The sequence below is a fragment of the Sturnira hondurensis genome, unplaced genomic scaffold, assembly GCF_014824575.4.
Source record: "Sturnira hondurensis isolate 20B ecotype Veracruz unplaced genomic scaffold, ASM1482457v3 Scaffold0006713, whole genome shotgun sequence".
Classification (NCBI taxonomy): domain Eukaryota; kingdom Metazoa; phylum Chordata; class Mammalia; order Chiroptera; family Phyllostomidae; genus Sturnira; species Sturnira hondurensis.
Window position 1 is genome coordinate 2,411,243 of NW_028079344.1, and position 14,106 is coordinate 2,425,348.

The following is a 14,106-nucleotide window of genomic DNA, read 5'->3' on the forward strand; positions in this document are numbered from 1 at the left end:
AACAAAGTGTTAATAAGAGAAAATGTAGCATGTTGAAAATGTGAATTTATCCTTTTTCCTTGATAATAGATCCTTTCTCTTACTACTAAAAAATAAATGAATGAATGAAAGGATAAAATGCATAAAGACAAAGAATGAGAGAAGAAATGATAGCAGATAAAATAATTCAACACAGTTTTGACATTGGAAAATGGATAAACAAAGAACAGTCTGCGAGAAAGGATGCCAGGAAGACACACCAGGAAGAGTTTGGAAGACGGTCTCTGCTGAAAGGAGCTTACTCAGAAGAGGACGGTCGCTGGTGACTGGAGGCTCCTTGGTCTCGCCCAGGTTCCTGCATGACCACAATACACGAAGCTCACCAACTGGCAGGCCACAAGGCACCAGCTTTCTGGTACCTCATTCTCAAGAGTAAACTCAGAGAAAGACTGCTGGGATTTGATAAATGTCTGTCATACGACAGAAGCAAGGTGACCAACTAACCGACACAAACAGATAAATAAAAACAAACAAAAACACAAGTACTCAGAAAAACTCAATACAGGAAAAAAAACAGCCTCAAACATTGTCAGAGTTAAGAAAAGACACATAATTCATCACATAAGAGAGGGACACAATAAAAAACAAATCAGAGAATAAAGATTCATTTTTAGAAGCTGAAAAAATGGGACTTTCAGCCAAGATGGAGTCAGAGGTAGATACACTGTGCCTCCTTGCACAACCAAAAGGACAACAACAAATTTAAAAACAAAAAATAACCAGAAATGACAGAAAATCAAACTGTATGGAAATCTGACAACCAAGGAGTTAAAGAAGAAACATTCATCCAGATGGGTAGGAGGGGTGGAGATGGGCAGTCTGGTGGAGAGAGCAAGTGGCAAGGCTGCATCTAGCAGAGGGGGCAGTCTCACATTTGTGTGTGGGTAAACCAGGGGGTACAACTGGAGAGTGAGACAGACTATGTAATCCAGGGTTCTGGGAAATAAAGCCTCAAAACCTCTGTCTGAAAAACCTGTGGGGGTTGAGATGGTGGGAAAAACTTTAAGCCTCACAGGAGAGTTTGTTGGAGAGACTCACAGGGTCCTGAAATGTATACAAACTCACCTATCTGGGAATCAGCACCATAAGAGCCCATTTTGCTTGTGGGTAGCAGGGGAAGTGACTGAAAGCCAGCAAGAGCTGAACAGGTGACATTGTTCCCTCTTGGACCCCTCCACAATGTAAAGTGCCACTATGCAGAGACAAGGGTTGCCCCACCCTGGCGAATACCTAAGGCTCTACCCCTTACTATGTAACAGGTGCATTGAGACCAAAAAAATGGCCCAAATGAAAGAACAGATCAAAGCTCCAGAAAAAATACAAGTAAGTGATGAAGAAATAGCCAATCTATCAGATGCGCAGTTCAAAACACTGGTAATCAGGATACTCACAGAAATGGCTGAGTATGGCCACAAAATAGAGGGAAAAGTGAAGGCTATAAAAAGTAAAATAAAGAAAAATGCACAGGGAACCAACAGTGACAAGAAGAAAACCAGGACTCAAATCAATGGTTTGAAGCAGAAGGAAGAAATAAACATTCAACCAGAACAGGATGAAGAAATAAGAATTCAACAAAATGAGGAGAAGCACAGCAACCCACAGAACAACTTTAAATGTTCCACCATTTGAATCATAGGGGTGCCAGAAGGAGAAAAACAACAGGAAGAAATTGAAATTTTATTTGAAAAAATAATGAAGAAGAACTTCCCCAATCTGATGAAGAAAATAGACTTCCAGGAAGTCTAGGAAGCTCAGAGAGTCCCAAAGAAATTAGACCCATGGAAGCACACACCAAGACACATCATAATTACATTATCCAAGATTAAAGATAAGGGGAGAACCTTAAAAGCAACAGGAGGAAAGGAGAAAGTTACCTACAAAGGAGTTCCCATAAGAATCTCAGCTGATTTCTCAAAAGAAACCTCAGGCAAGAAGGGGCTGGAAAGAAGTATTAAAAGTCATGAAGGGCAAGTACCTACATCCAAGATTACTCTATCCAGCAAAGTTATCATTTAGAATGGAAAGACAGATAAAGGGCCTCCCGGATTAGGTCAAGTTAAAGGAGTTCATCATTACCAAGCCCTTATTACATGAAATGTTAAAGAGACTTATCTAAGAAAAAGAAGATGATCAAAACTATGAACAGTAAAATGACAACAAACTCACAACTATCACCAACTGAACATTAAAAAAAAAAGAAAATTCCACAAACTAAATAAGCAAACAAGTAGAAGAGAAACAGAACCACAGAAATGGACATCACATGGAGGGTGGGGAAGAGGGGGGTGGAATGAGGGAAAAGGTACAGGGAATAAGTAGCATAAATGATAGGCAGAAAATAGATAGTGAGAAGTTAAGAACAGTATAGGAAATGGAGAAGCCAAAGATCATGGGTCATATGTATGACCCATGGACATGAACTAAGGGGAGGATGATACTGGTGAGAGTGAGTGTGTAGGGCAGAGGGGAAATAAAGGGGGGGAATGGGACATCTTAATAGCATAATCAAGAAAATATATTTTAAAAAAGAAAAGAAAGAAACTGAAAAAATGTCATAGAACAATTAAAAACTTCCATCAAAGGACTGGAAAAGAAAGCTGAGGAACTATCTCATAGACGAGAACACAAGATAAGGAGGTTAAGTCTGGAAAAGAAAATTCAAGCATCATTTAAAAAAAGCAAACGGAGCAAAGAGAAAAGAGGGCATACAGAATAGACACTATGGAAACATTTCCCAGAAATGAAAGACCTGAATTTTCACATTAAACCAATGAATGAATAAGGCTCATTTCAGAACACAAGGGATAAAGAGAAAGTCCTAAAAATACCTAGGGGGGAGGTGAGATTCTTGAAGTGAGGGGGAGGAAGAACAACTCTTTCTGTAAAACTGAAATTTGAAATGCCTTAAATATTCTGATGAAAAAGGTTTCCAACTGGAATTCTATCCACAACTGAACAACTGTGGTTGAGAAGAGATAAAAATGTATTTTAGGTATACATACATACATACATACATACTTCCCACAAATCCTATCCCAAAAACCTAGAACAAAATAAACCAGTGAAAAGAAGACTCAGAATCCAAGAAACAAAGGATCTAACAAAAGGGAATTTCAGGAGGCAGTTAAGTCCCAAGAAGACAGCTGTTTAGCAAAGCTGCAGAGAAACCAATTCACACTAGGGGACTAGGGGACTGTGGGATAATGACAGAAGGCCCCAGAAGGGTCATCTGCTTAGGGAGTTGAGGATTAATAAACCATTAGATATGTCCAACTGCAGCTGAGAAGGGCCTTAGAGGTGAGAGGTAAGGAAGCAGGAGTCTGAGCCTGCCACAGAGCAGGGCTGAGATGGGTCAGAGGTCAGATGGAGGGTTTGGGTTCCAAGGTCACACTGTGATATGACCAGGGAGTGTTTTCTCAAAATCCATCCAAGAAGCAGGAGGAGGAAATGTTATCCTTGAAAAGGGAAGGCTACTTCTAAGTATGACAGGAGTAGGTCTATAAGGTCAAGAGCCCAAAGGATTTTCACAGGCCTCCATTAAAAGGAAAGTCAAAAATTTAAAACCAACCATTACTTCACTTAGCATAATCCTCTCCAGTTCCATCCATGCTGTCACAAAGGGTAGGAGCTCCTTCTTTCTTTCTGCTGTGTGGTATTCTGTGGGAAGAACTCCAGCCTGCAGAATTCTCCCGGCTGTTGGGGATGGTAAATAAGTTGTTCTGGACACAATCTTGCTGTTCTGGCAGGAAAAGGGTTGGTGATTTCCTCTAGTGGAGAATGCCCCAAGCCCTTCTCCCAAATGGCTTTCATTGGGAATGGTATGGGTAGGTTTACACAGCATGCATGCATAATTCATCAATCAATTAATGTCAAAAAGACTATAGTCATACAAAAACAGGTATTAGCTATAGATAACAATTGAAGGAACACAGAGATCTGTCATAGATCAGGGTCTGTTAGCCATACTGATGCCAGAGGGTCTTTAAGTCCTATTTCATGAGATAAGGAGCTTACTCCTCATACCTTGAACTTAAACTTCCAGTTTACATTGACAGGGCTATACCATGAAAAGCAAGTTTCAAAGGATACAATGTATTTATCAAGCCTGATTCCCACAGGAATCCTTGGTGTTGAAAGTTGGGTCATGCCTGCCACCTGCGTTTTTACCTGGTTTTCCAGAAAGACTTACTAACCCCTTTCAGGATTTGCTTTCACGGGGCTACAGTCTCTGAAACCACACAGAGTGGTCCCCAACAGTATTCCATTGTGTAAATGTACCATAGTTTTTTGATCCACTCATTTACTGATGGGCACTTAAGTTGCTTCTAGCACTTGGCTATTGTAAATTGTGCTGCTATGAACACTGGGGTGCATAGGTTCTTTAGAATTGGTGAAAGACAAATACCTTATGATCTCATCTCTAAGTGGAACCTAATCAACAAAACAAGCAAGCAAAATATAACCAGAGACATTGAAATAAGGAACAAATTGACAGTAACCAGAAGGGAAGAAAAGGGAAAAGAAGGGGGAAAGGGGAAGAGCCATCAAGAAACATGTATAAAGGACCCTGGGGCAAAGCCAAGGTGGGTAGGATTGAGAGTGGGAGATGGCGGTGGGTCGGGCAGGGGAAGTGGTGGTGGGAAAATGGAGACAACTGTACATAAAAAACAATTTTAAAAAAGAACCAAAAAAAAAAAAAAACCCTGGGAGTTTCCTGGTTTTATTGTTTTTGTCTCTTTTTGAGGGTAAGAATATCTGCCTAAGAATCTTCTGGGCAGAAACTGCAAAAAGCATCTTGCAGAATGATGACTCTTTGGTAAAGATACAAATCTAGGACAAGAGAAAAAATAGACTTTCATTTTGGAATATGCAAGTTTTACTAATTTAAATGCTTTGAGAAACTCAAGGTAGAGATGATGTAGGATTCTGGAAGAATACAGTAACATTTTAAAATTCTCATTGACATATAAGAAGCAAAATCTATGATAACTTTGGGTGTGTTATGGCAAATTTCTAGCAGGCACAGTTAGGGGTGTGTATGTGTTTGCATAATATTCTCAACAGATACCACCAAAGACACATAATGAAAAACAATATTTTCACCTTTTAGAGATATGTAAAATTTGGACTACAAAATAGAAATAACATAAAAACAAATCCCAGAGTTTATGACATCAAAATAATTTTTCCCATTTAGTTATAAAAGGATTTGAATAAATTCTTAAGTTATATACATAGTTACCTAAGTAAATGGACTAACTTAAAAATGATGTTCAGCATCTGATGACCTAAAGTAAGAATAGAACTATTGCTTTAAAAAAATCAGTGTATTAACTGAAAATGGGTATAATCAGTGAATGAGTAACACTGGCACCACAAAGCTAGACTTGATAGAGAGACCTGTCACTGAAAATGATGAAAGCAAGAGAGAGAGAGAGATGCCCAGCATCTACCACATACAGGTAACCTTAGACCACCTGACTTCCACTTGTAGTAATTCCCATATAATCAACATCAACTCCCCCAAGAGGTTTGTCCTCATTTCTTTAATGCAAAATAGTGTTAAATAAAAGTTACCTCTCTGCTCTTCTCTACATAGGTTAGAATTTATTTATCTGATCATTTAAATACCTTAAAAGTTCTATATGAAAATGCAAGCTTAAGAAACATCCATTTGTTTAATTTTGGTCTTTCTCATTCTAGAGAAATGCAAACTGCAGGCACTCATCACTTTTTGTTTTGCTTGTCTGAGATAATGGAATTGTTCATCTTCTGAAGATGCTTCCCTCACTTGCAGGGGCCCTGCTCTGTCATAACCAAAGTTAGGACTGGAGAAGAGCCATGACCCAGGCACAGAGGTCTCACCTGGAGCAGCCCTGTGAATTGTAAGGTCTGGAAATATAATGCCTTGTGCCTTCTAGTTCCCTTAGAATGTTCCACTCATCTATCACATGTGTTTAGTATTTCTTTTTTTCTGAGGTCACCCATTAAAGGCTACTTGGTCAAAAAAATCATGTCAGATATTCTCAATATTATTCATAATTAGATATTACAAGTATGAATAGTTAAAACTTCATACTGGATAAGAAAAGCTCAGGGAAGCTGCTGGAACAAAGTGGAAAGTGCCTATTGTGACTCTGTTCACAATATTTGCAGCATCCAAGTGGGGAAAAGAGAATGAAGTACACACCAGAACAGTGTGGAAGGCAAGTCAGCTCTGATGAAGTAGAAGAGGTCTCAGGGAGTGAGCTACGGCGGTGTGTGGTGATCTTAAGGAGCTGGCCAGTGGGTGGTGCTTGTTACTTCAGCCCAGTGCTAAGGGACAGTAAACTCCAGAGTGTGGTAATGGACAGGACGAGTGCAAGATTATGGTCTGGCTAACTTTGAGTATAATGATTCCAGTTCTGAAGAGGCAGTTAGATGGCCAGTTGTTTCATCTGGAAATATGTGCACTCAAAAATGTAGCATGAGAAGGCAGAACATGAAACACTACCTTTTAGGGCTCTTACTAAGGAACTTTTTCTGCTGCCCAGTACACCAGCCCCTGGCCACAGGTGATTACTGAACACCTGAAATGTAGCTATGTGAGAAACTGAAGTTTTAACTTTATTTAATTTCAGTTATTGTCTAATTTAAATGGACACATGTGACTAGTGATTACCCAATTGGATTTTGCAGTTCTAGATTTAAAAACAAAAGAAACACACACACAGACACAAATGCACATGAAGTCTGAGGAGTATTATTTGCAGCCACATGCCCCAGTGGTCTGGAAAGTAGATCCATTAAGTCTGCCAAGGTCATCCCTAACACAGACCACCCTCCCAAAGATGACAGTGCTCCCTCTTTCTCTCTTTCTCATCCTCTATGTGTCCTTTACTCTCTTTTCCTCCTTCCCTCATAAAAGACTACAATGTCCCCACCAGGTCCAACCGCACTCTCACCCACAACTCCTACACGTTTCACAAGTAACCAAGGCGTCTGTATGTCTTTAGCTTATTTCTTTTTATGGATAGTATATTATATTCTTCTCCTTTAAGTGTTAACATTAGTATTATCTTTACATATGTAATTCATGTATGCTATTTGAAAGTGCTTACCATTACTTCTTACAATATTACTTGTTTTGATTTGCTTAGAACTGTTTCAAGCATAGGTTTCCAGAACTGCAACCACCTCAAAAAACTAGAACTTCTATTTAGATCTTTTATTGAAACAGATGTTTCCTTATTCACGTATTACATGATTTGTTTTTTTTCTTTATACTTTCCTAAGATTTTTTAAGAAAATTGTTTATTGGACAAGTTTGATGACAATTCTGTCCAGTTTTAATTGAAATATTCTGCAACTAGATCATCAATAAAAGTAATTCACCTACCCATTATTATTTTACCAACTAACTGGGACAGAAAAAGCTTATATACATTTATTTGTACTTATTTTTCATTATAAACACTATCCTCCCCATACTGATATCAAATATTTAAAGAACAGGTATATTTTGCAATATACTTCACATGTATTATTTTCTATTCTAACCAAGATTTATCTCATCTCCAAATGAGTAAGAAATAGAGAAAAAGAAATAGGGACAAGGTGAAATCAAGAGGGAAAAAGGCAAGAGGTCCTGGAATTTCTCTAAAGAAAGTAAGACTCAGTAGCTGTGTGGAGAAAATTCCAGACTGGGATGGGACCTAGAGTGGCAAGTACACCCTAAGGAGGGCGCGCACAAGAAATGGTAGGAGAGCAGGGGTGCTGGGAAGCGACGTGGGTTTGGGCAAGGCCTCAAAGTCCAAAAAGGCTCCAGGAGGGCGGAGGTGGGCAGACAGGAGGAAATGTCAAGGAAGGGCTTTAGAAACAGAGAAGGCAGTATGATACGGAGATGTCTGGCTCCGAGCAAGTCATTTATGATGCCGCCAGTATCTGCTAATTTCCACAGTGTTTTAATTTATCCCTGAAATAATTTAAAGAAGATAAAATTTTACCTGTGATGTCCTGAATACTTTGGACCACGGATATGGCCTATTCCTCTGCACCCTGGAGTAGGACAAACAGCTTGACCTGGAATGGTTTTCACATCATTTGCCCCTTCAGGAAGTAAAAGAACATAACCTTGAAAACACTCTTAGTAAAGAACTGGAAAGACTAGAAATGTAAATGATACTCATCAAGACTTTACAAATTAAAAACAAATTATTACCAAAAACACTTACTGGGTACTTGTGATGTTTTATAATATGAGTTAGCAGAAAATATTATCGCTATAATAGATAACACTAACAGCAACTAATATAAGGGACAAAGCAAATTAATTCAGCACTGCAGAAATTTTAAATAAAATACATGAGAAGATTCACTTAATCTCTTTCAGAGAATACTACTGGCAAAAGCAAGACAGCCATGAGGCGAGAATGTGAGGGGTGAGATCCGGTGTGCCGGTCCCTGCACACTCCTACTCTGCCACAAGGCTGCCCTGTGGGAGCAGGGACTGGCTGGTAAAGGGACGTGCCAAAGACAGCAAACAAGGCCCTGCCCGAGCTTCCCCGATTGGCTAGGTGAAGTCAGAACTGCCTGACCCACACCACACCACACCACACCACACCACTCCATACTATACAACCACTTCAGGCCAGAGATGCATTTTGTGAAGCACAGGAGGCAATTCATGTCTAGAGGATTTCAATTTAATCCCCTTTGCTCTGCTATATGATTTTCCCCAGTTCACCCCCCCCTTTCCCCTCTCCCCAACATAGATATGAACTCCTAGAATGCTCTATCCCAAACTGTCACGCCATCTGGGCCTTATTTCCCTGACAACCCCATACTTTTCTTCTCTCTCCCCAGCTCTTGTACTTTCATTTCCTGTGCAAGCTCCCTATTTCCTTGTCCTCATTTCAATATTTTCTCCATTATCTAGCACTAACTTTATCTGGCTGTTAGTTAAAAAGAGTGCATTCTGCAGCTTTCTTTAGGGGAAAATGTTCATTTTCTCACACTCCATGTGTCTCAGAATTGGCAAGGAAGTCAGCGCCCTCTTTTCTTCCCAGTACCTCTTATAGACTACATTTCTTTCACAGTCTTTAATATTTCTGTTTTTCTGAGGCTGGTCCTGGGGGGTCCCTCATCACTGGCACCCTTCTTCCCCTCTCACCATGTGGCTCAGAAAGGACTGCCGCCCCCACTCACTGCGTTCCGCTCTGTCCAAGCTCCAGCTATCCTTCCAAACTGCTTGCTCAGGTATCCCACGCAACTCCTAATGATTTTCAACATCACTGGAATTCTCAGGCCACTAATTTCCCTTCTTTTCTCACCATCAGTCATCAGTCCCCGCTTCCCTCGACGTACAGCCTATCAACCAGTCTTAGAGTCTATCAACAGGTATTTGACTCTCTGTTGCAAATAAATTCCTTCTCCTCTCTGACCTTCTATCAAAAGTGGCTGTGGCAAAAACAAAATGCAACTACGGGACAAATGTACTATGTTCCTGCTCTGGGTTTTGTGTAGCTAAGTTCCCCTAGGAAAAAACTAAACAACAGTACAGACTGTTACCAAAACTACTCACGGTCTTCAGCATCACCTGAGCTCCTGACACTCTCCCAAACCTTCCACCAACTTCCACTGCTTGGCTGGAAGAAGCTGAGCTTGCACGCTACTGTGTTAGGAAAAGGAGAGCTGGCTCCCCTGTGCGCCACCATTTCCCTCCTTCCTTCCCATCACAATGTGGGGAGAATTCTCCCCTCTCAAAGTGAACCCCTTACCATTTATGTTTGGGTCTTAGCCACCTCATTCTCCAGGATCTTTAGGCAATCAAGTATTCTAATTACTCCTGGACTTTTGAATCCTTTCTACCAACATTTAAACATACTTTGGTTCCCCCATTATAAAAAGAAACAAAGACGAAACAAAACACAGGACAAAAGCTTAAAAGTCGACTTGGAAAATACATTTCCCTTTACTCCTGTTCACTCTTTTCCCTTTCATAGCCAAATTTCTCAAAGAAGTTATTTATCTCTGTTTCCTCACATCTCATGTCTCAAACCACATCAGTCTACCTTATAAGGTCATTAACCACCTTCTGCATTAAGCCCAGCACGCGCTACTGAGTATGCAACATACTCACTGTCTTGGTACTCTCTTGCAACACAACTCACTGTCTCCTTTTTGAATTGTTATTGTCCACCAGCTTTGGTGACATCACACACTGATAATTTCCTTTTGCCAGCTGTTCCTCCTCTACTTAACCTTAAAACATCAGAGAGCCCCCATTTTGTTCTGGGGCTGTCTATTTCAAGACTCCATTTACCAACTGTATGCTACAGAGGCACTCAGGCTGCAGCCTAGACATTCCTTACCATCCAGAATCAACACTTCCAACCCCACACATTCAACTCCAATACACGCCCACTGGGATTGCTTCAAGGCTTTTCAGACTCAACATGTTCAAAACCGAAGTCATCATCTTGCCCCCAACCTTCTTTTCTTCTAGAGCTGCTCATCCCAAAAAATCACATCACAATCCATTCCAGAAACCAGGAAGTAATCCTTTACATCTCTTCTCTCTCATTTCACTCCGCATTAATTTCTAATCAATTCAAAATCTCTTAAATATTACTCTAACTTGACAATTTATCTTCATCACCCTCCCCCTCCTGCAACCAGAAGAACATTTTCCAAACACAAATCCAACTGCATAATTTCCCTTTCAGCACCTTGCAACAACTTCTCATTGTTTTAACTAAGTCCAAAACCTTCAGCCTGGCCCACCTGATCTGACCCCTGCATACCTCTTCAGATATATCTCACCTGACTCTCCTCCGTATAAAACTGTCTGAATCCAAACTGGTCTTTTCGTGTTCCTTGAACCCATTAAGTTCTTCTACAGTGTGGGATGTTTGCACGTTGGGATGAGCTTCCTGTTTCTAGGCCTGGATAACTTCTGTTTATTTTTTCAGGTCACAGCTTATACTTCACTTTCTCAGGCTACCTTCCAAGAGTATGTTAGTTTCCTGTTTTATATGACATTTATCCAACTACAAATTAAATGATTACTTATTTAATGCTATCTATCTTATTAGATCACAAACTGCAAGCTGTTTGTATTTCATTATTGTGTCACTGGTACCTAGTGTGTAGTTGGTGCTGAAGAAATGCTCGCCGAGTAAATAGATGGGTGCTCTGCAGTCCGCACCTCAAGACAGTCTTGGTTAAGAAAAGAGTCTTACATAAAACCCAGAAATTCGCATTGCAGTGTGATTATGTTGCACAAAAATACGGACTAAATCTGGGTCTCAATGTGTGGTGATATTAGAATAAATATTTATACTTCAAATATGATTTTATTAAATTTACAGAAAAATAAGAAAATACGTGTTACACACTGATGCTCTCATACCTTCACAAGACACCTCGAAGGATCAATAGAAATAAGAACCGCCCAATTCAAAGGTAGCTTTTGGAAACGGCTTTAAAAACAAAACCATTCTGCCCTGGCTGGTATACCTCAGTGGCTTGAGCATGGGCCTGTGAACCAAAAGATCATGGTTCGATTCCCAGTCAGGGCACATGCCTGGGTTGCAGGTGAGTTCCCAGCAGGGGACCCATGAGAGGCAACCATACATTGATATTTCTCTCCTTCTCTCCTTCCCTTCCTTTCTAAAGATAAATACAATCTTTTAAAAAATAAATAAAACCATTTTTAAGTAAATCCAAGGGACTGATGTTTAAAAACTGTAAACAAGTCCCTAATTAAGAAGTATTCTTATCACAGTAAATAAGAGGATCTATGAGGGAAAAAAGGATATAAAGAGATTTTTTCAAACTGCACCTCACAATACACTACCAAGACTACCATCACAAAGGCCTGGATACTAAACCCTGAACAAACTGACAGACATTTTCCATTAGCTGGGCCAGATGTCACTCTGTGTGCACAGTATTCCGGTAAACTCTCAATGAATGCTACTGAGAATGTTTTTCAGGACTACTGTAATGTACGTGATTAAATTAAAGTTTAAAGTAGTCTTTTAAATATTTATCCAGAGCCCTGATGAGTGTCATAATTCTCTCCTTGTTAGATCTACAAGGAGAGGCATGACCTCAACTAATGGGAGAATTATTCCATTAAGAATTTTAGCAAGGTACATAATGAAAAAGTCAAAAATAACATGCAATAAAAATGCACAGACTCTAACAATTTCCTCGGTAAATTCCGTATGATATTTGATGCGTTAACACAATGGGGAATGAGACAGAGAGCCATCTGTGGGGAAAGAAACTTGTAAATTCTGTAATCCTTCATATTAGTGCTGCTAGGAGAAAGGGAACCTATGATAAAATCAATTTCTACCACAGGTCCCCAGAAAATAACTGCATTTTCGCTAAGAAAATCTTACTTGTAACTTGGATATTGAGAGAATTAGGTCTCTAGAAAAAATGTTCTCAGCTTGAAATCACTTCTTCAGAGAGAACATCTCTGACCATATTGCCCTTTCCTGCCTTCTCTTTACCGTCTTACTGGAAGCTACTTTTCTAGTTTATCGGAGTGTCCCCTGTTTCCCTTCACTAATTTACTTACATTGTATCCCTAGTGCCCACTACAGCAGCCGCTGGCACCTAAGAGACATGGACTAATTATGTTCTAAGAATAAATAAAGAATCATAAAGACAACAGTTAACACCTGTGCACTTATTTATTATTTTGATATGTCCTGACCAAAATGCTGTGCGATAATCACTATTTGATTCTCATTTCAGAGCTTAACATAGCTAAAATTAATCTGGTTTTCTATTTCTAAATATTATAAGCTACTCGCTAAATCAAGCAGCATGAATAACCTCTGATTTATTCCAAGTCTTCTATAACAATTCCACTCAAGCAGGTGTTAATCTAATTGCAGAGTTCTTAGTGCAAGGACAACAAGGAAATGGAAAGCACCCTTGTGCACTGGAAGTTCTCTGGGCGAGGAGCAATGCTGCACACCCACGTGACACTGCAGCAGCACGGCCTTGTGGATGGGGGGGTGCGGTCCTCGAGGGGGGTTGTGTGTGCAGGGGCGGGGGGGTGGCACAGAACTATGTGGGGCCCATAAGCAGCCAGGACAGACACTACTGTTGCCTAGCCAACACCCCTCTTTTCTTGCTGACTGAACCCTGGTTTGGTTTAGGTCAGCAATGCACCTTTCTGAAAAAGCTGGCTTTCACAGCCTCTCTCACATCCAGACATGGTCATCTAATACTGCCTTGGGCAATAAGACCTCAGGGAAAGGCAAAGCTTTTCTTTCGCATTAAAAGGGAAAGATGACACAGGTGCTGTTTTATCCATTTCCTCCTTCTCTGACCTTTCCAGAACGCAGATGTAAGAGTTCAGGAGGTGACAGGCACAAGTACAAAAGCAGAAGAGCTAAAGAAGGCAGAAAATAAAGAAAGACTAAGCCTGGATCTAAGACGTGCCCGGGGACCTACCACATCAGTGTCTGTCATGGAGGAAAAACAACCCTCTTTTTGATTAAGCCATTGTAAACAGGCTTTCGTGTTAGTTGGAGCTGAAAGAAAATCCCTAGGATAAGACAGCAGTTTTATTTTGTTTCTTCTTTTGCGAAATCAAGTAATTGTTCTTAAACAAAAAACTAGAATTGCATAGAGGTATCAGACCTATTGTCATGTAAAGATGATAAGAGATATCAAGGGCAAATCAAAAAATAAAAGAGACTGCACTCCTTTCTAGGAAATGAGAAAGAGAACTGTTCTTCATTTCAAAATGGCCCAAACTGGCAACCATGAGTGATGAGAGTGGAAAGGCTCATCATCCCACCCAGAACGTGTTAGAGGTTGAGATTGCCTCCTGCCTTCTGAAGAGAAAGCAGCTTCCCCTTAGCACTGGTACTCTATTTGGTACAGGGCTGGCCCAGAGCAGAACGACGACACTGACACTGACTGAAGCAAAGGAAGACACACACATGTGCGCTCCAGACTGACTGTCCACCAGCGTCAGAAAACAAGGGTCGAGAAGCAGCATCCTCATCCTCGTCTCTACACTCTCTACCCGCTGCTGAAAAAGCATTAAGTTCA

At 40.3% G+C, this 14,106-nt stretch overlaps 1 protein-coding gene across 1 annotated transcript in view; it reads right to left on the reverse strand.

Annotated features, from left to right (window-relative positions):
- L3MBTL4 (L3MBTL histone methyl-lysine binding protein 4) overlaps window positions 1–14,106 on the reverse strand; it is a 277,084-nt gene that overhangs the window by 142,473 nt on the left and 120,505 nt on the right. Inside the window, exon 11 of the mRNA XM_037050371.1 lies at window positions 8,025–8,127. Coding sequence (XP_036906266.1) covers window positions 8,025–8,127 — 103 coding nt within the window. The remainder of the gene's footprint in view (window positions 1–8,024; window positions 8,128–14,106) is intronic.